This window comes from Grammomys surdaster, unplaced genomic scaffold (genome assembly GCF_004785775.1).
Source record: "Grammomys surdaster isolate TR1022 unplaced genomic scaffold, NIH_TR_1.0 126219, whole genome shotgun sequence".
Taxonomy (NCBI): Eukaryota; Metazoa; Chordata; class Mammalia; order Rodentia; family Muridae; genus Grammomys; species Grammomys surdaster.
The window spans coordinates 4,864,659-4,892,537 of NW_021621022.1; the positions used below are offsets into that span (position 1 = coordinate 4,864,659).

Genomic DNA, 27,879 nt, shown 5'->3' on the forward strand with positions numbered 1-27,879 from the left:
TGGTCATCCCATGGTACTGGCATCTTCAATACACTGGGGTCTTCCGCTGCAACTAGGCTTCACCAATAGACTCTCATAGGCTCTCTTTCATGGTACCAAGCCTCAAATCCTTTACATGACCCTTTCAGTCCTGGGCCATTGACTGCACCTGAGACTATACCTTCACCAATGGCCTTCCAAGGCCTCGGACGGTGCCAAGCTTCAGCTGTTATTCATGATGCCTTCAAAACCAGTACCACCTAGGTGACTCTTACCCATTATCAAGTACACCTGCAGCACAAGAGATACCTTGGGTATCTCTGGAACACAGCTTCTTTGTGCTCTCAGAAAACACTTCCCAGAAGATTTCAGTTCAGTGATGCTGGTCTCTTCTTAATCACCACTAATTTCTTAGCTCCAGCTAACCAGCATCAATTGTCTCAGTAGTCCCTTCTATTTTTCACTCTAAAGGCAGAGCCACAGGGTTGAAGCTGTCATGTTCTACTGCTTGCTGGGCCTGGAACATGGCCCCCTTATTCTGTTATATTATCACCAACTCCATCACTGCCTAAGCTTGGCTTTCCTGGAAATTGCTCTGTAGATTGGCCTTGAACTCAGAGATCTTCATGGCTCTGTCTCCTGTAATGCTGGGATTAAATTTGTGTACCACCATGACTGGATTTAAGCTTTCTTCACCTAGAACACACTTTGTCCCAGGCTGGCCTTGCACTCAGAGATCTGTTTGGTTTTGTCTTCTGGAATTAAGGTGTGTACTACCATGCTTGGATCTAAACTTAGCTGGATGGGATCCTGCCCCCAAATCCTTTAATCTGTTATCTCCTAGAACACAGGATTCAGCTCCATTTCATTTCCTGGTGCCCCTTTAATGCTTGAACCATATATTTTATGTTTTTTCCTTTCTAAGCTTCCTACACTTGTTCAAAACGCTCTTCATGAGACTTAATTAGAGTCTCTGCTGGGCTTTTTTGAGACTTCCTTTGTTAATGCAATTAATCTAAATCTCTTTACCTTAGAAATCTCAGCAACGCCCGGGCAGTGGTGGCACACGCCTTTAATCCCAGCACTTGGGAGGCAGAGGCAGGAGGATTTCTGAGTTCGAGGCCAGCCTGGTCTACAGAGTGAGTTCCAGGACAGCTAGGGCTATACAGAGAAACCCTGTCTCGAAAAACAAAACAAAACTCTCAGCAACAAATATTTTTACTAGGATAGCCCATTAAGCCCCATTTAAAGCATTCCACTGCTTTCCAAATCCAAAGTCCCAGACTCCACATTCTTCTAGACAAACGCATGGTCAGGCCTATCACAGTAATACCCCAGTCCCTGGTACCAACTTTTCTGCCTTAGGGTTTTACTGCTGTGAACAGACACCATGACCAAGGACATTTATTTGGGCTGGCTTACAGGTTCAGAGGTTCAGTCCATCATCATCAAGGTGGGAGCATGGCAGCATCCAGGCAGACATGGTGCAGGCAGAGCTGAAAGCTCTACATCTCCATCTGAAGGCTGCTAGTGGAATACTGGCTTCCAGGCAGCTAGGACTAGGGTATTAAAGCCCATGCCCACAGTGACACAACCACCCCAACAAGGCCACACTTCCCAACAGTGCCACTCCCTGGCCAAGTATATACAAACTATCACACAGTGCTTACCCCATAGAAGCACTCCTTAGTTGGTAGGCAGATCCCTGGAGCTTCTTAAGCTCCCAGATACCACTTCCTACCTTGCGTCTCTGGGAACATCCCCTGGGGTCAGTCTGAGAGCTGGTGGTCACACTATTGTCTGTGTATAATCTTTTGGTACTCCTTGTCTGCTTTTCCAGTTTCTTTCTAAAACTGTCAGTATCTAGTTTGGTGCAGCTTGACATTGACAACAGTTAGAATTTGATAGTTTATATGCATTAAAAGAAGCACACATACCATTCTTCAATAAGATACTTGACAATAATGAAACAAGTCCATAATGGGTGCTATGAAGCAGAACTGGTAAGATCAAGACTATGTGAAGTGAGAAACAACAGATCACAGCAAAATAAAGTAGCTCATGCTTTGAATCAGTCTTTCATTGCAATGTGTGTATGGCATTGACCAAGGTGTGACCTAATGGTAAGTCATCCATATTATATTAATACTCAAGTTTTAGTTTCTCCTTGTAGCCCATAATATCACTGGTCCCAGAGGAAAGGAGGCTGTCTACTGTTCTACACTGACCAGCAAGCCACTGCTACAAGAGCCATAGTTACTTAGAGTGGATATGAAAGCAGATTGGCTACCAGATGTGGTTTTCTTTCTACTACATCAGAGGTGGAGGAGCGTGAGACTACAGCCACTGGGAAGCACTTATAGCCAGGCTGCTTCATGAGAGATGCAGGGTTTGTACTATATAACCGGGCTGTGGGGGAGCTTTACGTATTTCTTAAAGGCCTGCACTGTTCTGGTTCACATGGGTGGACTAGCGATGGTCCTGACATTTCGGCCTGTCTCTTGTCCTTCTGTGGTTGTTTCCGCTTTATGGAGGGCTTACGTAATTCCAGCCTCTGTTAGGAAGACGTAGGTGGAGGTTTTGCTGCATTCTGGCATCCAGACACAAAAGGCATGTGTTGACTTTGTTGTGAACCTAAAACTGCTCTGAAATATAAAACATATTTTAAACCGTGGACAAACTGGTCGTTACTACATTATGTACTTGCACATGCTGTAGGGAGATGGTGAGTGTGGTTTGAGGCACTGAGTTGAGAAGCCTTCACAGTTGTGGTAGAATGTATGCTGGAGACACACATCTAGATGCAGGGTCCGTTTGCGAGTCTGGGTGGCTAGAACCCTCTGGTGTTTTGTGTCATTGTATTGTATATATGGAACATTTATTTGCTCATCAGGAAACTTAGAGTTGAGTGGAGTTGTCAGCCCCTCCAAATTAGCCTTATACAAAAGGAAACTGCATTTTAAAGCCTCCTTTTGGAAATATTCGTGGTATCACCCATTTATTTCCAGTAACCCGGCAGTTTCCAAGTAAGAACCACACTGAATACAACATAAGTGGAATTTTTAAGTAGTGTATTTGCTCAACTCTTGGCAGGTCTTGCTGGCTCTTCATAGCCAGCAGGTGGCCTCAGCCATTCATAGCACACTTAAAAATGTTTTACTATTAGTATTTCCTTTTACTTTTTTTGGTGATTTGTTTAGCTTCCCACTTCCCATAGTAAATTTCTGATGTCTAGCAGAAAGCCCCCAGTGTCAGCTATTGCCAACAGTGTCCTCTCCCAAGGGTTGTGTGTAGCTTAGCCAGTAGTAGGCTGTCCTTTCTTAGGTACATTTAAAACCACCACATACGAATCACATGCTTTCCTGGAAGTTTTTAATTGACTTTACCTTTAATGCCTTACCTGCCACTTGTACAATTTAAAATATCAGATAATACAGTACAAACACACACACACACACACACACACACACACCAGTTCCCCACCCATAGAAGCTTGTTCCTCTTCATCCCTCCCAAGACTTGAGTCCCGCTTCCCACCTCCCAGAGCAATTCCTTTTCACTCTCCCATCTCTCTGCTGCTGCCTCATCTCCATTTATGATCTTTCCTTTCCTTTTAGATGTAGCTTGTTTGTAATATCCTTAAGGATACAGCTTGTTTGTTTTCTTTGTTTTTAGTCTTCTGTCATCGGCACTGTTGTAAGGCAAGGTCTTACAAGGTCTCACTAAGCTGACCTTGACCTAGCTTTTTAGTGCAGGCCACCCTCAAACTCACCATCCCCTAGTCTCAGCTTTCCAAGTGTGTGCAGCCATACTCTTCGAGGTTTTGAGGTTTCTCTTGATCTGCCCATTTGTTTGTTTATTTGTTCTTTAGAGACACAGTCCAGTTAAGATTGGCCTTAACTCCTTTGTGGCCAGGGATAACCTGGGTTTTGATCTTCTTGTCAGTTCAGCTGTGTGAACACGCACAGCTTCCATGGTGCTGGGGTCAAACTTAGGGCTTCAGGAATAGGAGGCAAACAGTGTAGCCACTGAACTATATTCCTGACCTTTATTATTATTAGCACTACGTAACCCATTATTTTAAAGTTTGAACAAAATCATATTAACATTAAACTTATAGTCAGTCAGTCAGTCAGTCAGTCAGTCAGAATCTCCTGACTCCCAGCTGCTGAGATTTTTTTTCAGTATTCAGATCATTGAAAGGAAGCCTCTCCAAGTTTTGGATTAGAAGTATGAAAAAAACCATGGAGTGTATACTGTCTGACTGTAAGTGTGGTCATTCTGTCTTTTCAAGCCTCTAAGTCCTCACCACTGTTGTCTCCATTAAGGAAGAGAAAGAAGAAAAGGGGAAGTAGGGGTAGGGGTTGATGGTATTTTTCCCCCCTTCCCAACATAAAAATCCTGATATATTTCCACTTAACAGTTTTCTTAGTTTCTTTTTCCCTCCTCTTGTATCTTACTGTAGATGAAGATCTGATAAAGTATGGCTGGCCTGAAGATATTTGGTAAGTAGCAGTTTTTATTCTGTTTCATTCAGATTGTCATTTAGATTTCAAACTTAGTGATCTATCTACAAGCTGCCTATAATTTAAACACATGGTCCGTCTACATGGTGTTTTAGATCCTGGAGTTCCTGAGTGAATGGTCACTGTGCTCTTCAGTGTTCACCCTGTGGGTGTGGGTGGGCTCCCAGCACAGCTTCTCAGCCGCGGTCTTGTCCATGTTCACCCTCCACTGCTTATTCTCTCTCTGAAACCCAGTCTGACCACGTCAGTGGATCTCATGCTCCCTGGAGAAGTTCTCAGGTACTGTTTACTTGGGTATGATGGCAGTAGTGGACATGTTTCAAGCACTTTACTGCCAAACACTGTCAAGTGTCAATACATTTAATTTCACAACAACCTATGCAGAGTTGTCCTGTGCCCACCTTTCTGATGAGCAGAACAGGTCTACACTGGTTATTACTGGCCCAGCCCAGGCTCTCACAAGCCCAGCTCAGCTTCTAAATGGTTGATGTTGCTTTTCCTTACCTTAGGGCACCGTTCTTCCTGGTTCAGTTCACTGTGCCTTGCCTCTGTCCCTCTTCCCCCTCACAGCCCCAGGCCCATTGCTGTAACTGTCTACAGACCTTTTCTCCAGCTGTGATTTCCCATCTCCTGATTTCCTTATAGTACTAGTTCTGTGAGGTTGGATGGCCACTTTTCAGAAGAGCTGGTTCAGCTTTCAGTAAGGTGGGTGGCCTTGAGCATTTAACAGGCTGCTGTCTTACAGACAGTAACTCAAGCTCCCACTTACATGCGACTCTGCTCAGAAGCCCCATGTATCTGTGGGGGCTCCCCAAACAGTCTCTTGAACTTTTATCTACTTTGTTATGAAGGGCTCTAGTTCATGGCTTCAATGGACATGTTCTCCTGTCATTCCAAAGTCTACACTGAGAACCAGTGGCAGAAACATGAGAAATTTGAAAGGTTTAAAAAAACAAAACTATTCCAGCACAGTGTCCTAGTTCTGCACTCAACTGTATCATCAAGTTAGACACTGCTTAGTTAGGGCCCCCTCATTCAGGTAAGCAGATTGTACCACTGGGAAATTCTGGCCTTCCTTCAGAAGGCCCTACAACCTCCATAGGACAATGATTCACCTGCTTTGTGAACGAGAGGTCGTTAGTGCTAGCACATAACAAGAGTTTATACTTGACTCACTCGCTGCCTTCGTAGAAACGCATGCTGAAGGCTTCCTCGTCGTGAACGCTTCCTTGTCTCCCCTTTGAATAGCTATCATCCCCAGCTACAGCCTCTCTGATGCCAGTGTCTGTACCTCGTGGGTAGGTAGTTACCTGCTATTCTCTTGTCCCCCTTTATTTTTTTCGAGGTAGAGTTTGACTCTATTCCAGGCTCTCCTGGAACTCACTCTCTTGCCTCAGTCTTCCAAGTGCTAGAACTATAGTTACTGTGTTCATCTGTGCTGTACATTACCCTACAGATGGACGCAGAGCTGCCTAAGAGAAAAGGTTATATATTCAGATACACCTGAATTGCCATACCTTTTATTTTAAACTTTTTTTTTTTTTGGTTTTTCGAGACAGGGTTTCTCTGTGTAGCCCTGGCTGTCCTGGAACTCACTCTATAGACCAGGCTGGCCTCGAACTCAGAAATCCGCCTGCCTCTGCCACCCAAGTGCTGGGATTAAAGGCGTGTGCCACCACTGCCCGGCTTAAACTTTTTAAAAAAAAAAATTAAACAGGTAGAATTTCTAGTTTATTAAGACAGATTTCTAATTTAAAGCCCACACTAGTAAATTACAGCTTTAGTTATTTATTTGTTTATTTATTTAAGATTGAGGCTCGACAAGCTGAGAGCTACCTAGAGTTCCCTTTGGCACCTTTAGTATTTCAGGGATGAATGACCAAAGCTCAGCACAGTTGACTTTTACTTTCAGAAGCTGTTTGAGAACTCAAGGAAGCTGGAGTAACCCCACACCTCAGGGCCCATTCCAGTTCATGTGCTGTCAATCCTTAGGATCTTCCAGGGAGCCCATCAGCCGTGCAGCGTTTTAACCTGGTATTCTCTGATGCTGGTTTGGAGAATTTACCCGTTTCAGCATCTTGAGTCTATCCTGGTAAACCTTCTGAGGTTCCTTTAAGCAAAGAACTTTTTAAGGATTAAATGTGATTAGAAGCAAATTAGTTTTTAAGTGAGGAAAAGAGGAAAGATGTGTCCTTGCTGCCCCCAGACTGCCTAATGAATAATATTTTCACAGACCTCACTTTAAGGAATTGAACCGCTCCCTGGGCCTCTGCACCCTCTGGTAATTGTTGCTCTTCTAGTGAAAACATTAGTCTCTGAATTAGGGATATAAAGGTGAGCAGGAATGAGGACATGACAAGGATGCAAGGCTACGAGTGGACGTACTCTAAACTCTGAGTGAGGGTTCTTAGTAAAACTAGAAAGACTTTTTACAGGAACTCATTTGTGCCGAATTGTTTCAGGAGTGGGTATTTCAAACCTGTACCTCTGTCTGCCTCTTTGCCCTTTGTAGATATATGAAAGCCTGAAGATGGCATATCCAAGCTGTGAAAAGACACCATGACCACAGCAACTCTTAATATGAGAAAGCATTTACTTGGGACCTTGCTTACAGTTTCAGAAGTTTAGTCCATTGTCACCATGGCAGAGTATGGTGGCTCACATGGAACTGGAGCAGTAGCTAAGAGCTATATCCTGACCTCCAGGCAGCTGGCAGAGGGAGAGAAACTGGGCCTGACTTATGCTTTTGAAACCTCAAAGCCCACTCCCTCAGGGACACACTTAAGCCAGCAAGACCACACCTCCTAATCCTTTCAAAGAATTCTACTCTCTGGTGACTAAGCATTCCAGTATGAGCCTGTGGGGGCCATTCTTATTCAATCCACCACTCTAGCCATGTTACTCCTATGTGTGCTTTCATGACATAGGGATGGACTCGTTAGCATATATTGAGTTATTTTGGTATTTAGGAGCATTCCATTTAGGAGAACTTGAAGAAAAAAACAGAATCTAATACAGCTACTCTTGCTGTGTAGGAAGAGCTGTTATTAATAAAGAGCTGTCACTAAACAAGCAGGAGCCAGAATGGCAGGTGCACCTTTTCAGTTGACGTCTGTTCATAGCATAATATTTTTCTTAAGATCCTGAAAGGAGAATGGGATGTATAAAATTTCTAGATTTGTAAAAGATAAGAATTTTTCTGGACAGAAAAATGCTCAGCTAAAGGTGACAATTACTATGAATTTTGCATGGGAATGCAAATGAGTACATGAACAGCTTGGAAAAACATGACTCACATATGATGTAATGTCCATTTTTGGCTATCAGTAATGACTAAGGATAAGAGGCAACATAAGTCATTTGCCCAAAGTTTGAATATGGCTCTATATCCAGAACTAATAACAAGATACTTAGCTTCTTTGGGGGCATTATCTGAGTCTTCATACTAAATATAACTGAATATTATGTATATATATAACTTGGTATATCCTGTACTGAGTGTGTGATCCTTTTAACACCTAAAATAGAACTTGATAACAAGAAAATGCCTGGGGAAATCTGTAATGGGATCCACTGATGCTTCCTTTCTTAGGTTTTTGTTTGGTTTTGAGATAGGTTTTCCCTAAGTAGTCCAGGCTGACCCTAAACTCCTGGTACTACTGCCTGCTGGAACTACAGACCTTTGGAAACCACCGTTTCCATAGGCTTCCCCAAACCTTGTTAGGAACAGTACCCACGCCGGGCATTTAATCCAAGTGTTTAATCCCAGCACTTGGGAGGCAGAGGCAGGCGGATTTCTGAGTTCGAAGCCAGCCTGGTCTACAGAGTGAGTTCCAGGACAGCCAGGGCTACACAGAGAAACCCTGTCTCGAAAAAACAAAAAAAAAAAAAAAAAAAAAAAAAAAAAGAACAGTACCCACTAAAGTTAACAGAGTCACAGAGTCAGTGTCAACTGTGTGTAACCTTGTTCATTGTTGATGCTTAAATTCTAGGCCCATCTCTGTGTGTTACAAAGTGAATCAACTTTATTTGCCAAATTATATGAATGAAAAATAACAGCTTTAAAAGATTACATTAAATTGATGGACAATAAGAACCCTGCCTTAGTTAGGATTATTATTGCTGCAATAAAACACTATGACCAAAAGCAGCTTGGAGAAGAAAGGGTTTATTTCAGTTACTGTTCAGTATAACATTCACCATCAAAAGCAGTGAGCACAGGAACTCACACGTGACAGGAACTTGGAGGCAGGAGCTGATGGAGAGGCCATAGAGGAGTAGGCTTATTGGCTTTCTCAGCCTCCTTTCTTATAGAACCCAAGACTACTAGCTCAGAGGTAGCCTTACCCACAATGAGCTGGGCCCTCCCACATCAATCACTAATTAAGAAAATGCCCTACAGGCTTTCCTATAGCTCAAGCTTATTAGAGGCATTTTCTCAATTGAGCTTCCCTCTGGTGACTCTAGCCTGTGTCAAGTTGACATAAAACTAGCCAGTACAAATGCTAAAGAAAAGTGAATTTAAGAATTTTTTTTTTGTTTGTTTGTTTTTGGTTTTTCGAGACAGGGTTTCTCTGTGTAGTCCTGGCTGTCCTGGAACTCACTCTGTAGACCAGGCTGGCCTCCAACTCAGAGATCCTCTTGCCTCTGCCTCCCAAGTGCTGGGATCAAAGGCGTGCGCCACTACCGCCTGGCTTAAAGGCGAATTTTTTTCTTTTTTTCTTTTTTTCCAGAGCTGAGGACCAAACCCAGGGCCTTGCGCTTGCTAGGCATTCGCTCTACCACTGAGCTAAATCCCCAACCCCCTGAATTTAAGAATTTAATTAAAGGTTGTGTCTCACCTTATTCCCAGCACTTAGAAGGCAGAGGCAGGAGATTCTCCGTGAGTTCAAGGTTAGTCCAGTCTACATAGCAAGTACCAGGCCAGCCAGGGCTTTGTAGTGAGGCCCTCCCTCCAGAGAAAAGGGAGGAGGGTGTGTTATGGGGCATTCTGAATGATTTTTCAGAGAGTTCCAGTGCCATATAGGCTATGTTCACCCAGGGATGCCCGGGTCATCATCAGTGTGTGTGTGTGGCAGGGTGTGAGGTTGGAAGAATTCTTCGTTTGATTCATCTGGTTCATTTAACGATGTCGCCTGCTTAGTGAGCTAACTCTGATTCTGCACTCAATACTTGGTTTTGTTTGTTTTGCCATCACTTGAAACCTGGGGGTATCGGAAACCATATTGTCCTCTTCTCCAGACCTCAGTCCTGCAAAGCTTCCAGTTCAGCAACAGCGGGGTTTCACTGACTTCTCCCATCCTTTCTTATCTGAAATTCCTGCCCTGGTTTTCTTTTTGGCCCATACTTTGGTCAGACCAGCCAAATTTCAGCTCTTCCACAAAGCCTTTGGTCACTGATAGCTCTTCTTGTCATTGGAAGCTGCATTCTACCCAGGGTGTTACATATTTATTATCTGACTCACCTTGGCTCATAGCCACGCACAGCTGCACAACTCTCAAGTTTCTCTTGCCTCTCTCCAGGTTGCTGGCCAGCCTTTGGAGATGGTGACTGTCTTATACTCTCCATGGAGCCTCAAACATGATAAGTCCTAGAGAATACTGTCTTGGAATGAGATGCTTTCAATGCAAGTGGCTGAAAACATGGTTGTCTTGTTGTTGCTAAAAGTGGTTTCCTTCTTTGTAGGTTTCACGTGGACAAACTCTCTTCGGCTCATGTATACCTACGATTACAGAAGGTAACTGAATGTAAACATGCATCCATGACCTTTCCTTTAGAGATGAACATCATACATTCTTTTTGTGTGATTAAGTTGCTTAAATAATAAATGTGTTCAAAGTCAAAGATTAGTAAATATCTTCCTCCTACCCTGAAAATTGTTATGGAAAATTCTGGATGATTTCCCAGGTGGAAGCCCCACCTTGTCTAGCCAGCTCAGTGCCTCACCTGTCCCCCTGCTTGCGCTCCTCCTCAATTCAGTTGATGCTGACATCTATTTCTAGTGCCCTCTCCTCCTCCGACTCACTCAGTCCACCCGGCTGACAAGGGCTCTTGCTCCCCGTTATCAGAGTGTCTTTGGACACTCTAAAGCAGCAGTGCTAATGCAGGAACGAAGAGGCCATGTGCCCTGGTAACGCAGCCCCACCATTTTTTTCTAATTTGCTTGTATCTGTATTTTCAGTAGTTAAACTACATAGTAGGTGTTCTTGTATGTATTATGTTTTAAAAAATAAATGTATTTTGGACTTAGAAGAATTTAGAAAGTTACAAAGGTCATATGGCTTCCCTGCTGCTAGCATCTCACGTAACATGGCAGATAGCTCAACCAGCAGGCCAAATCCACTCACTACTGTCAACTAAGTTCTGGACTTGATTTGAGCAGTTTCCCCATTCATGTTCCTTTTCTCTTCCATTAAACCATTGTGAGATATCATACTGCACTCACTTGTCCCTTCTGCCCTGATTTTGATGACAGTGTCCCTTTTTTATGACCTTGACACTTCACTTAGTGATCTTATATGTGTCTTAGTTTTTCTCATGACTACATAGAATCACAGAGTAGGAGTGGCCACTCCTCCATCATGTCAGACAGTACGAACATGTTTTAACATGACTTACACTAGAGGCATGAGCCTGGGCTGCCTGGCCAGGGCTGTGCCTGCCACCTCTCTCCACCATGGCACTGGATCTCCAGACTTGGTTACTACAGATCAAGGTGGGGTCCAGCTTCTACTTAGGCAGGGACAAAATATAATTCTACGTTTTGGAATGGGGTAGTTTCATTATTTGGGGTTCATGTAGGATGGAACTCTTTTCTCTCCACCTGATTTACATAAGCGAGAACTTGTGTTTTTATCTGCCGTGGGCCCAGATGCTGTGTTCTGTTGTTCATATTTATCCAGCTCTGGTGAGATCCCTTTCAGCCTCCTGTGCTCTGCCTAACCCACCCAAACTCTTCATTATTTTCATAAATAAAAAGTGTTACTAATTTTTTTTTTTAATTTTGTTTTTGTTTTGAGACAGTCTCATTATTTAGCCTAGACTGGCCTCAAACTCAAAGAAACCTGTTTCTTCCTCCTGAGTGCTGGATTCAAAAACGTGGCATCATGCCCAGTCCAAAAACAAATTTAACAAAGTCTTGCTGTGGAGTCCTAGCTGGTCAGGAACCTACTAAGTAGAGCAGGCTGGCCTTGAACTTGTGATCCCTCTTTGGAATGCTGGGTTCCAAGCACCATGACGATAACTTATACACTAGTCTCTTGAATCTGAGCTGCAGCATCTGGCAGTGTTTCTTGCCCTCAAGTTGTATAGCGACATGCACCTGCTGTGTGTTCAGAGTGAGGTTGCAGTGAAATCACTGGGCTACATGGGAAGTGATGCCAGAAGGGTTTGGTTATGAATTAATTTGGGACCATTGTGAGTTTCAGAAGCCTGCAGTTGCCAGGCTGCGAGACTGCAGCTCAGGCTTTACGCAGCTGAGAGCTCAAGGACAGCAGTGTAATGATTTTGACCTTCTGCCTTGTGGTTTCCATCCAAAACATTGTTACTGAAAGTTCAACTTAAGCTGTTGTTTCTATTCTATCTGTACATCTGGGATGTATTTAGACTATTTAATCTTGGCCTACAGCCATGGTATCCCTGATTGATCAAATTACTTTTTAAGGTCGTGGTTTATAAACTCGATACTGTGTTGTTTTCTTGTTTGCTATTTTGATTGCCTGTAATGAGTGAATAATAGTGGCACAGTTAATAGGAAAGCTACTTTGTCAGAATTTAGGTTGTGTGCAAGTCTTCAACATTATAAACCCTTATTTAGAAATCCTTGTTTGTTTTGAAAGAAAGTTTCACTGTTGGCCATGCTGATCTTGAACTCTTGGGTTCAAAGACCTTTCTACCTCAGTTTTCTGAGTAGATGGGACTATAGGTAGGCATGCACTACCACACCTGACTTTGGCCTTTTTTTTTCTTTTTCTTTTGCCTTTTTTTTTTTTTTTTTTTTTTTTGGTCACTGTGGCTGGTCTTGAACTTGCTTTGTAGAACAGTCTGGAATCCTGACTCTGCAGCACATGACTGCCTACTTCCTCCTGTGTAGAAGGGACCAACTCTTTCCTTACTGAGTCATTGTGAGAGCTAAGACCTGGCATACCTTGAAGTTTTGCCAAGTGGCATCTAACAGGTACTGTGTGCCTTCATTGTGGTTGGAATCCAACCTAAAGCATGACAATCCAGACTCTCAGCAGTGTTTGACATTATACGGCCTTTTGGGATAGAAAAGTCACGACTCTTGGGAGCTTTGTTTAGCTCACTAGTGTAAAGTGACGCAAAGCAAAACTGTGGCCTTTACACTTTTTGAGTTCCTAGGCTCACTGTTGTGAGCTTGTCCATTGCTGCTGCTGTTGCTGCCTCCACTGGCTGCTTTATCTTCCACTGGGAGCAGCACAACAGATGAAGAACACAAGAACTTCACCCTGGTTTTGGCTGGGGGGGGGGGGTAGACAGTCTGTGAGATGTTAGTGATCCAGAACCCCAGGGCATCTGTTTCAAAGGAAGGTTACAGGGACCTCAGCCAGGAAGGCGTCTAGACCTCAGAATGGACACCATTCTCCCCCCCCCCCCCACCCCCTGCAAGCTTTCCGGAAATGAATGAGGATGGCAAAAACCACTGAGACATAACTACAGTTAATATCTTCACCATGTTTTTTATTTTATTTGTTTGTTTGTTTATTTATTTATTTTTATTTTTTTAAAAAGATACATTTATTTATTGTATGTGTATGAGTACACTGTAGCTATTCTTCAGACACACCAGAAGAGAGCGTTTGATTCTATTACAGATGGCTGTGAGCCACCATGTGGTTGCTGGGATTTGAACTCGGGTCCTCTGGAAGAGCAGTCAGTGCTCTTAACCACTGAGCCATCTCTCCAGCCCTTCACCATGGTTTTTAAAATGTTTTAAGTATAGTTTTCTGCTAGTGCCTTCTCTTAGTTCAGGTAGTATCCTGTGGTGGGCATGGTAAATTTACTTCATCTTTCAGTGTTCTGCAATCCATCTGAAGAGCCTCTGCTTGTTTATAAGCCTGTGTCCAGCAGGTAAGGCGGCAGATGCCTTGTGAGTGCTCCAGTGGCCATAAGTAACCAAGAGGATTATTTGGTTTATTTTGTGTTGCAGGGAGAGAAGATAGAAGACATTCCAAAGGAGGTTCTGATGGACTGTGCCCAGCTTGTGAAGGCCAATAGCATTCAAGGTCAGTTTGCCTAGAGGTGTTTTCTAAATCAGCATTCACTTTTTCTGTGTTTGAATCATAGTCCATTTTAGCGAGCATGAGTCTGTGGACAACAGAAGATGTTTCCGAGGAGGTGACCATTTGGAGGCTTATCAGAGAACTAAAAGCTCATACCCACTCCTCTCAGTTTGACTCTTCTTCCTCTCTTGACTCTTTGACTTTCCCCTTCCTTGAATAGGAAGTCATCCAGCTCTGCCTAAGCCTTTTGGCAGCATGGCAGTGTTGATAGCTCAGGAGATGTGTCTGCTGCTATCATTTGTCAACAGACTAAAACTAGAGATGTTTGGTTCAGTTGGTTTTTAAAATATAATTATATATGTATGTGCTTTGTGTGCATGTGTGTCTCTGTGCTATGTGTATGTCTGGTGCTCTTAGAACCCAGAAAAAGTTGTCAGATTCCCTGGAACTGGGGTTACAGACAATTATGAGTCACAATGTGCTTGTTAGGAAATTGAACCCAGATCCTCTAGAAAAACATCCAATGGGCTGGAGAGATGGCTCAGGGGTTAAGAACACTGACTGCTCTTCCAGAGGTCCTGAGTTCAATTCCCAGCAACCACATGGTGGCTCACAACCATCTGTAATGGGATCTGAGTCCCTCTTCTGGTATGTCTGAAGAGAGTGACAGTGTACTCACATACATAAAATAAATAAATCTTTAAAAACAACAACAACAAAAAAAAACATCCAATGTTCTTAACTGCTGAGCCATCTCTCCAGCTCCTTGTTTGGATATTTTGAACTGGGATCTCTATATATAGCCCGGTCTAGCATGAAACTCACTGTGTGGCCCAGGTTGGCAACTCACAGTTCTCCTGTTTCAGCTTCCTGGGTACTGGAAGTATAGATATGTCTAACTATACCAGGCTTAGAGCCAGAGTCTTTTTTTTTTTTTTTTTTTTGTGGTTTTTCGAGACAGGGTTTCTCTGAGTAGCCCTGGCTGTCCTGGAACTCACTCTGTAGACCAGGCTAGCCTCGAACTCTCGAACTCAGAAATCCGCCTGCCTCTGCCTCCCAAGTGCTGGGATTAAAGGCGTGCGCCACCACCGCCCGGCAGAGCCAGAGTCTTTAAATCATGCCTTTTCTTTTCTCCTCCTCTCCCATGCTTTTCATTTAATTTGTGAAAGTTTTGAGTCATTTGACTCTGTTGTCCTCCTTTACCCACAAAATCTTATTTAGCCAATCTGGGTGGTCTGTGAGTGTCCTTATCTTTCAGGAGCTCTCTGAGTGAGTCTTGTGTGTGCAGTGTGAATTGGGAACAATCACCGTATGTGTTTTGGGTAGTAGTTAAAAATACTGGGCTTGATGCCTGTGTAATTTTAGATAAGATTAAATCTAATGGAAAGGTCTAGAAGGATAGTCACGAGGACAGGGATGGCAGTTATGGGGAGGGTTGAGAGAGGTGTGGGTTTAAACACTTGAGCTAATAGACAAGGTTTTAGGGGTAGGATGCAGACCTGACTAGCAAGAGAGAACTGGTTCTAAATGAGGTTGGAGGGTGATCCAGAGCAAGCACAGCTGATGACAGGCACTGGAGTCAGTGACTACACAAGCAGAGCTTGGCAGCCTTCCTTCATGTACTCTGCTAGCTGTAGTCCCAGCGCAGGCAGAGAACAGAGGGGAAGAATCATGACACGGGATTATTCCCTTCCTTCCTCAGCCTTCCACAGTGATCCATCACACAGCAGAAAAGGAGCTAGGCCCCAGGTTCCACTCAGTACCAGAGGGCAGTGCTGAGGACTGAAGAGAACTGTGAGCTTGCAGACGACACCCCACTTGCAGCTCTGTAGTTACCAAGTTCTCTCTGCTTTAGTACCAAGAGGACGGGGATTACGCTTGCTGGTTTCTGCTAAATTGGCTCATTTCGGTTCAGACTCATAGGTTTTACTTAGGGGCAAAAGCTCCACTGATAACCAAACAAGCCTTCCTAAACATTTCCTCAGTGTCAGGAGCCAGGACCCTTGCTTTTTCTACTCTAATACTTTGGCCTCGTGTTCAATTTCCCATTCACCTTTGGTGTCTTGGACCATTGGAAATGAGCTCTTCTCTTTTTTTTTTTTTTTTTTGGTTTTTTTTTTGGTTTTTTTTTTTTTGAGACAGGGTTTCTCTGTGTAGCCCTCGCTGTTCTGGAACTCACTCCGTAGACCAGGCTGGCCTTGAACTCAAAAATCTACCTGCCTCTGCCTCCTAAGTGCTGAGATTAAAGGCATGCGCCACCACTGCCCAGTGGAAGTGAGCTCTTCTTAAGCCTTGTCTGGGGTGGATGGTTTTTTGCTGTGGGTAAGAGCTGTGCAACTCAGTCTCATGTTTCCTATGTGCTGAAGACAGTCTCTCTTGGCAGGCTGCAAGATGAACAACGTTACTGTGGTTTACACACCATGGTCTAACCTGAAGAAAACAGCTGACATGGATGTGGGGCAGATAGGCTTTCACAGGCAGAAGGATGTAAGTGTTCATACCTCTGCAGGAGGCCTGACTCCAAGCTGAGTGTCCTGTGCTTCCTATGGGTGTTAAACTGGGTGGCTAAAGCCCTGGAAAGCCAAAGCCATGCCCTCTTAGGTGAGAGAAAAATAATTAAGACTAAGTACTTTTCCCCTTACCTTCCTTAAAGGTAAAGATTGTGACAGTGGAGAAGAAAGTGAATGAAATCTTGAACCGTTTAGAAAAGACCAAATTGGAGAAGTTTCCGGACCTAGCAGCAGAGAAAGAAGGCAGAGATCGCGAAGAGAGGAATGAGAAGAAAGCCCAGATTCAGGAAATGAAAAGGAAAGAGAAAGAAGAAATGAAGAAGAAAAGGGAAATGGATGAACTTAGGTACGCTGGGGCCGAGGCCTTGCTGTTCACTCGGGTTCTCCCCACAGGCTTTGAGGATAATGCCCAGTGGCTGGAGGCCACATATGAGCTTGGAGAATTGACTGAGTTGTTAAAGGTGGTTGTGTTGATGTGGTGGATCCCCGTTAAAGAGGTGCTGGGTGTGAGTGAGCAAAACGAAAGGTTTTACCTCACCATAAGCCTTGGGGAAGGAAGAGGTATAGGAGTGCATAGTCCTGAGCAGCTGGGCCCCTAGAACCACCATGTGCAGCCGAAGAACTCAGAGCTGCTTTCAAATGTTTTTTTTTTTTCTTTCTGCCTTTTGAAAGTTGAATGTGTTAATGTGACGAGACCGGCTTCAGTGTCGTACCGTTTTAATCAGCAGGTAAATTCCGGTTTGGCTCCTGACATCTTAGTGAAGGTGGCCATGAGAATGCCGACTGTATCAGTTTTCTGTTGCTTCTAGAACAAATGGCCCCAAATTTAACTCCTCAAAGCCATGTACAGACCTCTAAGAAGTTCTGACTAATCAAAACAAATGAGAAATCAGCAGGCTGTTCCTTTCTGGAAGCTCTAGAGGAGACTCTTCGGTTTCCAGAGGCTGCCCACATTGTGTGCCTTGCTGCCCGGTCTCCTGCCTTCTCTGGTTTTAAGGAGCCATGTGACTAGATCTGACATACTTGCACCATCCTCCGTCATCTCCCTGTCAAAAAGAACTGTCACACCTGCAAAGTGTGTGTCCACATAAGACAACATGTCTGTTGCTTCTCGAGATTTGGATGCGAGCATCTTGGGGGGAGGGGAGCCTTGGAAGCATCATTCCACCTGCCACATTGAATGTGTGCTGCTGCACTTGAGCAGGCCCAATTGCCTTGTTTATGTTTTTGAGTGTGGTGTTGGCTTTTTTGAGATAGTTAGCCTCAAACTAGTAAAGCATCTGCCTCCTGAGTGCTGAGATTACCAGCATGTACCAGGTACCCCTTGCTTTTTCTTTTTTTTTTTTTTTTTCATTTTTTTCTCTTCTTTATGTAGTGCTACGGGTTGAATTAGGGCCTCATGCACATGGCAAATGCTCTAGCATAGAGTTCTGTCTCTGTGGCCCCTCTTGTTTCCCCTAAGAAGAAATTGTCTTTGTGACTTGTAGTCATGGAACTCGTAGGTTTCAATGGATGCCATTTGTGATATGTGCACCAGAAAGGACACAAGTGCGGGGTGGCATCAAATTAAACGCCATGTATCTGTCCTTGCTCTGACCCAGCTTTCTCTTAATACCCTGGGTTCTTAGGAAGCTTGCTGGGCAAGGGCATAGCTGCAAGTGTTCAGGTGTGATGTACCTGCTTGTGTTCCTGTCCAGGTTCTGCTGAGTTTGGAACTCTTTTAAAGTTGAGCGTTCAGATGGAGAGCTCAGGGAATGTTGTCTTGGACTGGTCTGCTGACTGAAGCAGGCAGATACATAGACTTGGTTGGATAACTGATATTGCCTACAAATGGGAGCCTGCTCTAAGTTGTTAAAATGGTTCACTCTGGTAACGTTTGTGAGTTCTGGCAAGCAGGATTTGCAGCTGTCTTAGTTAGGGTTTTTATTGCTGTGAAGAGATACCATGACCACAGCAACTCTTACAAAGAAAAGCATTTACTTGGAGCTTGCTTAGTGTTTCAGAGGTTTGTTAGTCCACTATCATCATGACAGGAAGCATGGTGGCACACAGGCAGACATAGTACTGGAGGAGTAGCTGAGAGTTCTACATCTTGTTCCCAAGGCAGCAGGAAGAGAGATTGACATTGGGCTGGGTTGACCATTTGAAACTTCAGAGCCCCACACCCAATGACACACTTCCTCCAATGAGGCCACACCTTCTAATCGTGCCACTCTCTATGAGCCTACAGATGGGGCTGGGGGTGGCATCATTTTGATTTAAACTACTACAACAGCTAATTCTTGTTTTAGTTTGGAGTAGGGGAAAATTGAAGAAAATATGCCCTTCTGTTTCCTTCACATCTTTAACTGTTTCATTTAGAAACATGGATGTTTTATGTTAGAAACACAGTATCACTTTATATCTTGCTAAGGAGGAATGGCTGACACCTTTTTTTTTAAAAAAAGATTTATTTATTTCACTTATTTGAGTACACTGTAGCTAGTCTTCAGACACACCAGAAGAGGGCATCAGATCCCATTACAGATGGTTATAAGCCACCATGTGGTTGCTGGGAATTGAACTCAGGACCTCTGAAAGAGCACCCTGTGCTCTTAACTGCTAAGCCATCTCTCCAGCCCATGGCTGACACATTAAACATTTGCTATCTGATTCATATCTTGCTGAAAGTTATAGCTAAATATGTTGTCTGATTCTTAAATCAACACATTACAAAGCTCTGCTGCCCTGTAGTTAATTTATACAATATTCATTCAGAATGAGTCGAGTCATATAGAGATGCTATGATTCATGGTGGAGGCAGAGCTGTCCTCTGACCTCCACGGGCATGCTGCACTTACACACACATACATACAAGACATAATTTCTTTTTTAAGTATCAAGCAAAAGTGACGAGGCTTTGAGTGAGTGAGTCAGTGAGTTCATTTTTTTGAGACGGCATGTCTCTCTGCACCCTGGCCTGGCCAGGAATTCACTGTGTATCCTAGGCTGACCTCACACTTGTGGCAGTCTCCTGTCGAAGCCTCCTGAGTGGTAGTTGTGTAGTCATGGTGACTTGTGTTTTAGTAAGAGCTCTTTGCCTGGTAGATTATAGAGGGACCCAGAAGCAGTGGAGCCAGAAGTTAACTGATTGGCAGTGGTCCAGACCACGGATGAAGCTTGGACTCAGTGAGAGGGAAATTCTCTGGCAAAGTCGTACGACTTGGTTTGATGGTAGTTTGAGTTGAGGAGCAAAGGTGAGAATGACTCCTGGGTTTGAAATGGAATAGACAGTGATGCCATTCTAGGCAACAGGAGAATGAAAGTGTTTGTTTCCGTAGGTGAATAGATTTTGAGTTGGATATAGACCAAAAGTCTGGAACTGTCTTTTAGGAATCTCAAAAGGTGTTGGGGCGGTTGGGTTAATAGGGAGTGCAGAGGAAATGTGGACTTCAGAAAGGCTGCATGCTGCCTTCTTCAGAGTGGAAACAGTTAGCCCACTGAGCCTTCCACCAACGTGGTGACCATCTGTTAGATTCTTGTTGACACAGTAATCTCATTTGGGTTTTAGAGTGCTGGCTACCCACAAAATGCTTATTGAGAAATAACCTCAATTTGACCCTTTGCTTTCCTTCTAGGAGCTACTCATCACTAATGAAAGCTGAGAACATGTCCTCAAATCAAGTATGTTCGTGTTTCTTCCTCTACTGTTGTGCCTTGAAATATTTCACAGAGAGTCTTTAGTAGTTGAGTTATTGACTCTCATAGTGTTGCAGATTGCTCACCTTGTTTACCATGATTGGCAGCTAGTATGGAAGAGGAGGCTGAGTGTGTGTGTGTGTGTGTGTGTGTGTGTGTGTGTGTGTGTGATTGTGATTACCTTCCTGTCCTGTGGTCTTGTGTTTGCTTTGTATGGGTCACTTTAAAGAAAGGGTCTACTACCTCACCTGTTGTGAAGGGCAGGCCTATTAGTATTACAAGGTATGTCAGTCAGCTTTCCCTTTCTCTAACACAATGCCTAGGATAATCAATTTAGGAAGAAAGAGCTTTATTTTCACTTGGGATTTTAGAGGTTTGGGGCTATGGTCAATTGCCCTGCTGCTTTGGGTCCAATATTAAGACAGCATTGTGATGGGAACACAGAAGGCAAGCTGCTCATCGTACAGCAGCTGGGAGCAGAGGTAAGGAGGAAGGCAGGAGTCCAGCACCTGTGAAGGGCATGCCCCGGGTACCTGACTTTCTTCACACTGGACACCACTTTTAAATGTTCTGCCTCCCAGATGAGGCACAGGCTGGATAACAGGTCTTCAGCATGTGGCCTTTGGGGACATTGCCAGACCCGAACTGTGGCACAGCGCTGTAGTCCAATTCCTTTCTCCTTTCTTAGTTCCTATTCCTATTTCCAGGCTTTGCAAAAAAAGGAAGGAAGGAAGGAAGGAAGGAAGGAAGGAAGGAAGGAAGGAAGGAAGGAAGGAAGGGAAAAAAGAAATTAATTTCCATTTATTAAAATCCTGTACTAATGGTGCTGTAGACTTCACAGTATAGTTAAACAGAATCAAAATTACCCATTTTAATTTATATACCTGTCTCAAAAAACCAAAATAAATAAATAAATAAATAAATAAATGTATGTATGTATGTACCAAGTATTGAAACCATATGTTACAGCCTAAATACCAGCAGTGATTCTTTTCATGCTTGCTATATCCTGGACTAAGTGTTGGCATGTTTCAGGGTTTTGTTTTGTTTTTCATATAGGTTTTTCCTTTGTTGCTCAGGCTGCCATGAAACTCCCCTTACCCAGTCTGGTCTCAGACTCACAGTCTTACCGCCTCTGTTTCCCAAGTGCTAGGATTACAAGCAGGCACCACCACATTTGGCTCAGGTTCTTTCATAATACAGCTTGTAAAATGTATGCTTTAGATTGTATTGTCAGATATGCTAGATGTGAATTGCAAGTTCGGTTTAAATGAAAATTAAGTTTAAAGCCTGTGTTCTTCAGCCATATCAGCTTTGTGTGCCCGGTGTCTACTATTTCAGCACAGATAAAGAACCTGCCATTACTACAGAAAGCTCTGCTAAGTGGCTCAGTTTCCCACTTAAGGTTATCTACTCAAATTCCAAGTTAAGTGCATGATTGGAGTCAGTAGGATTTTAGACATTGCTTATGTCCAAGAACCAGTAAGAACACATCTTTACTACCACATCTTTGAAGAACTAAGTTTTTAAGGCTCCTTTGTGAATCAAGGTATGACTGTGTAAATTATTTCTGAAAATTTCCAAAATAGCACTGTGTAGTTCATTAGGACTGAATGTGAAGTCAAGAGATTTAAACTGTCACTGGATTGAGCCTACTATATTTTTAGCCTTTTTAGGGGGATTATTGCTCAGTGTAGAGACATTACCTCATGAAGTTGTCGTAACCTGTAAACAAGGGTGTACCCTGATGCTAGACTTGGTCGTGTCATAGGTAATTGTCATTGGTCTTACTTGGAGTCCTGAATTTGTTTAGCCCTCTGCATATATTATTCTTGGCTTTCCAGAAACTCAGAACATTTTAACCTTAGCAAAGGCCTGTGATAGATTCCAAGTCAAATTCAGTAAAAACTAATGCTCTTGTCTCTGCTGTGCCGACTGAAAACTTTTTGAAACTTTATTTAGAAGTGGCTTTCTACTAGAAATCTGGCCTGTGTTTCAGCCTTGAACCTATTGTTCCCACATGTTCTTCTAGAATTGGAAACACATATGTGCATATGTACACACACTCATATGTACACACACATATGTTTGCACACACCATCTCTTGAAATTTTTGAGGCATTGGTTCCAAGGCCCTAGGAATACTAAACTCTAAAATCTGTAGATGCTCAAACCCCTCATGAAATAGAAAAATATTCTCGGTAACTCAGGTTTTCTCTCCCCATGTGCTTTATTCTGAGTATTATCACCTATACCAAATTCAGTGTAAACGCAGGTGCACATAGTTGTCACACTGCAGTGCTTACAAAATGTTGACAAGAAAAAGGCCAGGGCCTGTGTTTGTGGGACACCTAAGTGTTTTCTGTGTTTGGTCAAATCTGCAGATATAGACCCCACAGATATGAGGACCAGCCATGCATGTTTATGTACAGATACTGTAATTAAGAATCTGAAGATGACTACAAACACTGATGAGACAAACGCTCCCTGCTCACTCCTGCTCTATTACTGGCTGCCATGCGTGAGGTGTTTGAATGGAAAGGCTTCAGTTTCCTTGGAACATTTTCTGTTCTGTTACCATCCTGTATTGTACAACCTAATTTGTAGTGTGATCACTTGATCTTCACTCAGAGGCCAATGCTCAGGTGAGATAGGACTGTACAAGTTCATCAGGAAGAGGACTGGTCTCTGTTTGAGCTAGATGTTCATCAGAATTTTTAGTTTTCCATTTAGCATAACCTTTGATCTGTAATTTTTAGTCCTTCTTTATGTGTGCTTGGCAGCATAGATCATTGCTATTGCATTCCTCGTGTTCATCAGTTAGCACTGGACGACAAGAGACCTGTCTGTCTGTAAGCTGAGTAGTAGAGGGACTGGAAATCCGAAATGTGATAGTTGTCCAAGGACAGTCCTGGACCGTATACACACAGTTAAACATCCCTGGAGTGCCAGAGCACCTGCCCACACATGCAAGGAGTAGCCCCTGTGGGGAGTGTGCACTGTCCTTGTTACCAGCTGGGTGACCTTACTGAGTTGTTTGTTGGATGTCTCTGATGCTGCTCTTGACGTGTAGGACTCTGAGGCAGTCAGTCCTACTACTGGGACAAAACACAAATAGTTGAGCCAACTTTCCCATTTTTCTGATTCCTGTGCTAATAAAAGAGAAGCACATAGGTTGGAGGCATGGGTCTGCAGTAAGCAGAGCTTTCTGCTCTTCCAGTAGACCTGGGTTCTATTCCTGGCACCCACACCGCAGCTTACATCTCTTAAGATTCCAGTTCCGGGGGATCCAGTCCCCTCTTCTGACTTCCCAAGGGGTTTTGCATGCATATGGTACATGTACACATATACTAAAGTAAATGAGTTTTAAATTAATCTAATTTAATGTATTATTTTGCGTGTGGGTGTTTTGTGTGCAGGTGTGGTGTACATGCGTGGTGTACATGCATGCAGTGCCCTAGAGGCTAGAAGATGTTGGATCCCATTGAACTGGGATTATGAGCCACCATATTGGTTCTGGGGATCGAACCTGGGTCTTCTGCATGGGAATAACAAATGCTTTTAACCACTGTGCCATCTTTCCAGCTCCTAAAATAGATATATATTTTAAGAAATGGGGAAAGAGGAGCAGCAGAGAGCAAGCCACTGAATGAAGCCAGAGAAAAACAGCCTTTATAGAAACTACCATTTTCTAACCCACCTACTGTCTTTCTACCATTTCCAACAAGGATCCTTAAAAGAAAAAGAGACCTAAGTCCAATTCCTGCCTCTGGCAGTACTGGTGTTAAGCAATAACAGATAGAAATCGAACCAGTGCAGTGGCCACTAAGTGCTACACAAGCCAGCCCCTGTGCCAGGAAAGAACCTTGCCAGTGTGTGCTGATTAAAAGCAGCTGGGGCTTATCAGCCATGCACTAAGCTTGCCCTTTCCCCATGTGCTGTGGTGTGTAAGAGACCAAGCTGGCTAGCTTGATTATAGCCTATGTTTGGCTTATTAAGGACTTTGCCTATTAAAAAGGAAGGAAAACAGTCAGCTTTCATGTGAAATTACAAATCTAGGAAAACCAGGAGGTTCAAAATACTGAGATTTAGGACACATATTTTATATATGACAGTGTTATTAGCTTAAGGAAGCAAGATACTGTTTATATAGTATACTTGTGAAAGATTAGTCTTTTTCTAAAATTTGTGTGTGTGTGTGTGTTTCACATGATCTGATAAGACATGAGCTGTGTTCAGAGAGTAAAGTCACCCCAGGAGAACAGGTTCCATACCCCTCTCTCAGTCACTCTAAAGTTCAGGATTTATGCTAAATGATTAGCTATTCACTGTCCTTCTGCAGAGTCATGATTTTGTCCCACCATCTACCAGTTGGAGTGGGCTTTACATTGTAACATGGAAGTTAAAGTAACTTGAGGAACTTGAAAGGTGTGTCTTCTCTCCTTAGTCATCTAAGAGGTAATGACAGCAGGCAGTGGTGAGCTTGGTTATCTTCCTCCTGGCTTTCTGCACTCCTGCACCCTGAGGTTAGGACTAAGAAAGGGCTGCGGGTTAGCATGATGATTATGACTCTCTGCTGGGCTCAAGGCCTTCACACTCTCTCTTTTGTCTCCTGCAGGATGGTAATGATTCTGATGAGTTCATGTGAGCTGAGCAAAGGACTCTGGGAAGACATGAATGTGCAGACTATTACAGAGCTTTTGATTTCATCTCGGTTCTGAATTACAGAAACCAACCAACCAAAATTCTACTTTCATTCTACATTGACATCATTGGTTTTTGGAGTTTTAAAAAAAAAGAAATGTCATCTTTTTGCTGATGAAAAGAACAGATGTATAATATAGTTGAACTTGAAGAAAACATAAGTTTAGGAAAAGGAGAATATTTTTGGCAGAACATACGTCAGTACCTCATGAAGGCTGTCTGCCTTTGTTTTTGAGATAGACATTGGAGCAGACCTACTCTGGAAAGTGTTTCTGTGGCTGTGGTCTGTCCTGGAAACAGACGTCATGAAGTACGTTTCCTATTTCTAAAATTACTTCTGTGAAGAAGACAGTTGGTGGCTTACTCAGGCCAGGACCCTCTGACGACGGTTTCCTGACTAGAAGAAAGGCATGTGGGTTTGAAGGCAGCAGCAGTGCTTACTTTACTTGGATTTCAATATTGGCAAGGTCTCTCTTGCTGGCATCAGAGTAGCTGACCCAGCTCTTAGCTTATTCTAAGGGTTATGCTCTCACTCCTGTGAGGTGAGGCCCATCTCAGCCTCGTAGTTACATAGTTGATCTTAGCCAAGCTTGGGAACTCATCATCCGAAATCATAGATGATCCAGGCCGCAGATGTGACAACTAGACTCTGAAGCCATTTCTGTGTGTGGAGGGAGACAGGAAAGGGTGCGCTGCTAGTTGTGAGAGTGACACACATTGCCTCATAATTGTCTTGACTGTATCATGAAACAAAAGTCCACCGTGGGTTGCAAGCTTTAGAAACAATCAAGCGTTTTTCCCTAGCCAGCCAAGGCATCTGTTCCCTTACTTTGGAATAATATTTACGTTGAGTTGTAACCCTGGTTGTTGGCTCAGTGATTTCACACGTAGCATTGGTACTGGTCTGAGCCACCTGCTATCCAGTAGATACCTTTTTGTTATAGTGTTTAAGGGAACCCCTGTAGAGACTCAACAGAGTAGTGAGAGAGGAGCGAGAGCAGAGCCACAGGGTAGTGAGTGGGATGCAGATCCATAGTCTAGCACACCACACAGTGCCCACAGCACTGGGGTGCTGAGCCAGCAGAAAGGATTTCTTCAGCAGATGTACCAGCTGTCATCACTGACGTATGGGCAAAACCAGACCGATGACCCCTGGGATTCCAAGTTGAGTATGAGTTGAACTGGAAAATTCCCTGTGGCATAACTTGTTAGCCAGTTTGAGGAGAGCCAATTTGAGGGGTATGAAAGTCAGTACCAGAGATCAGTGTGTGTGTGTGTGTGTGTGTGTGTGTGCACGCGCGCGTGTGTGTGTGTGCACGCGCGCGTGTGTGTGTGTGTGTGTGTGTGTATGATATTTAGACTGGAGTTCTGTGATTTAAAAAAATTATAATAAAGTATCATTTTTATCAGAAAGGACATTGATATATGAATTCTTAGAACTTGTTTTCTACAAAAGAGAGCAGCCCCCACCTCCAAGCTGGTTTGAGGCTAATTGTGCTGTAAAAACTCATTTATTATAGGTTCCTTCTGTGAACTCAAGGTCTTATGCATTTGTGGTAAGCATTGGGCCACAGCCCCATCCCCCTCCGGCTCTGCCTTGGGGCCTGCAACGGTGGCCTCCTATTGTCAGATCTGAGCATGGAGAAGTTTGAACTGAAGGCAGGACTGCCCAATCCCACAAGCCCTCCTGTCTAGGGATGCCTGTAAAGTTCCAGCTCCTTTAGCTCTTGGCTGTAGACACCTCAGTAGGAGGCTTTGCTGCCAACACTGCCTGTGTCCCCTCAGCCTCTGTATCTACAGGACCTTGAACACACATAGTGGGAGCTTTTGAAGACTATCCCTTCAGTGTCAGATGCTCAACTTACATTCGAGGGTAAGTAGTTCAAAAGGCAGCTCACAGGTTTAACATTATCCGGGCCACTGCTGAGTTCTCAGGGTTGCATACCTGACTCTCACTCCTCACCATTTTAGCTGTTCCCCTGCCTCTCTGCCCCTGTTTTATATTTTTCCAGTTCAGTTGGTCTCAGGGAAAAGCAGAGACCTTTTCTTTTAAGGACATAGTTCAGGAATCAGACTGCCATCATCAAAGCCATCTGTTTTTGCTACTGGCTTGTGTCCTAAGTGTTTGATAAGGAAGTTCCAGATTGTTCTATGTTTATGAGTTACCCCTTTGATCTCTCTGTGTGTGAGTGTCCCCTACAATCTCTTTCCAGTTTCCTGGCTGTGCCCTCTGCAGAGGAGGCCCGCCTAATCATTCACTTAATTAACTTCACAAGCTGCTGTAGGCACATCTGGGTAGTTTTAACTCATTTCTTACTGTTGATGTGAGATCAGATGCCTGGGCAAGGCAGGTTTGACTTGGTGCTTGCGCTTACCAAATTGGCAAGGTTTTGACATCAACAGTAGATGCAGGCTTTAAAAGTTGAACCCATCCAGAATCTTTTTGTGTTTGCTGTTTAAACTCTTTCTGGAAGTATAGATACTAGAGAACCTTTTAATTGTTCGTTGTCAGTGGTCCTGTCCCTGCTGCCACCCCCAGGAAGAAATACTGTAAGCCACACAGCAAGACTCCAGCTTCCAGCTAAACACAAAGTTGAACCACCTTTGTGTGTAAGGCGGGTGGGGGTGGGGTGGTGGTGCTCATGTTTCTTTGAGTTGGTACCCTTTAAGGGGAAAACTGAGCAGGGTGGCAAAATGGAGAAATAGTCTTCCAGTGTGTCCTTTGTCGTGATACTGAATTCTGCTTTTCTTTGAATGCAGCATATGGATAACATCCCAAAATTAAAAGTGGTCCTATTAGAGTAGATGGGTGACCTTTCAGTTTTAAAGTAGGACATAAAACAGCAAGCTACAATCAGAAATTCTAGAGTTAGAAGCTTAGATTCCAGACCTAACATCAATCTCCACCTACCTAATCCAGCTTTTGCCCAAGCAAGTTCTCTAAAGCTGTGTTTAGTGAGTGCTCTTCTTTGTGAGGCACCTGGGAGCCCAGCACAGGCAAGACTCTGGGTGCATCCTGTCATTTCTGTCGTGAGACAGTCCACCACAGACACGGTGTTCTGGAGGAGTGTTCTGTAAAACACAACAAAACCTTATCATTTGAGTAGAGCTGTATGTGCTTGCAGGATTTTTCCATGTTTGTCTTCTAGGGCTCAGCCTCTATCATAGGATGTGCATAGTAATTTTAAGAGGGTCAGGAAGAGAGCCTTGTACAGCATGTGACAAGTGATACCTTTCAGC

At 43.6% G+C, this 27,879-nt stretch overlaps 1 protein-coding gene across 1 annotated transcript in view; it reads left to right on the top strand.

The window, feature by feature from the left end:
* The window catches only part of Ccdc25 (coiled-coil domain containing 25), a 29,857-nt gene extending 4,360 nt beyond the window's left edge, over positions 1-25,497 (top strand). The window contains exons 3-9 of the mRNA XM_028758849.1: positions 4,445-4,484; positions 10,191-10,242; positions 13,675-13,750; positions 16,131-16,234; positions 16,401-16,603; positions 19,875-19,920; positions 24,554-25,497. Of these exons, the coding sequence (XP_028614682.1) occupies positions 4,445-4,484; positions 10,191-10,242; positions 13,675-13,750; positions 16,131-16,234; positions 16,401-16,603; positions 19,875-19,920; positions 24,554-24,583 (551 nt within the window). The 3' untranslated portion in view covers positions 24,584-25,497. The remainder of the gene's footprint in view (positions 1-4,444; positions 4,485-10,190; positions 10,243-13,674; positions 13,751-16,130; positions 16,235-16,400; positions 16,604-19,874; positions 19,921-24,553) is intronic.
* Positions 25,498-27,879: the final 2,382 nt, after the last annotated feature.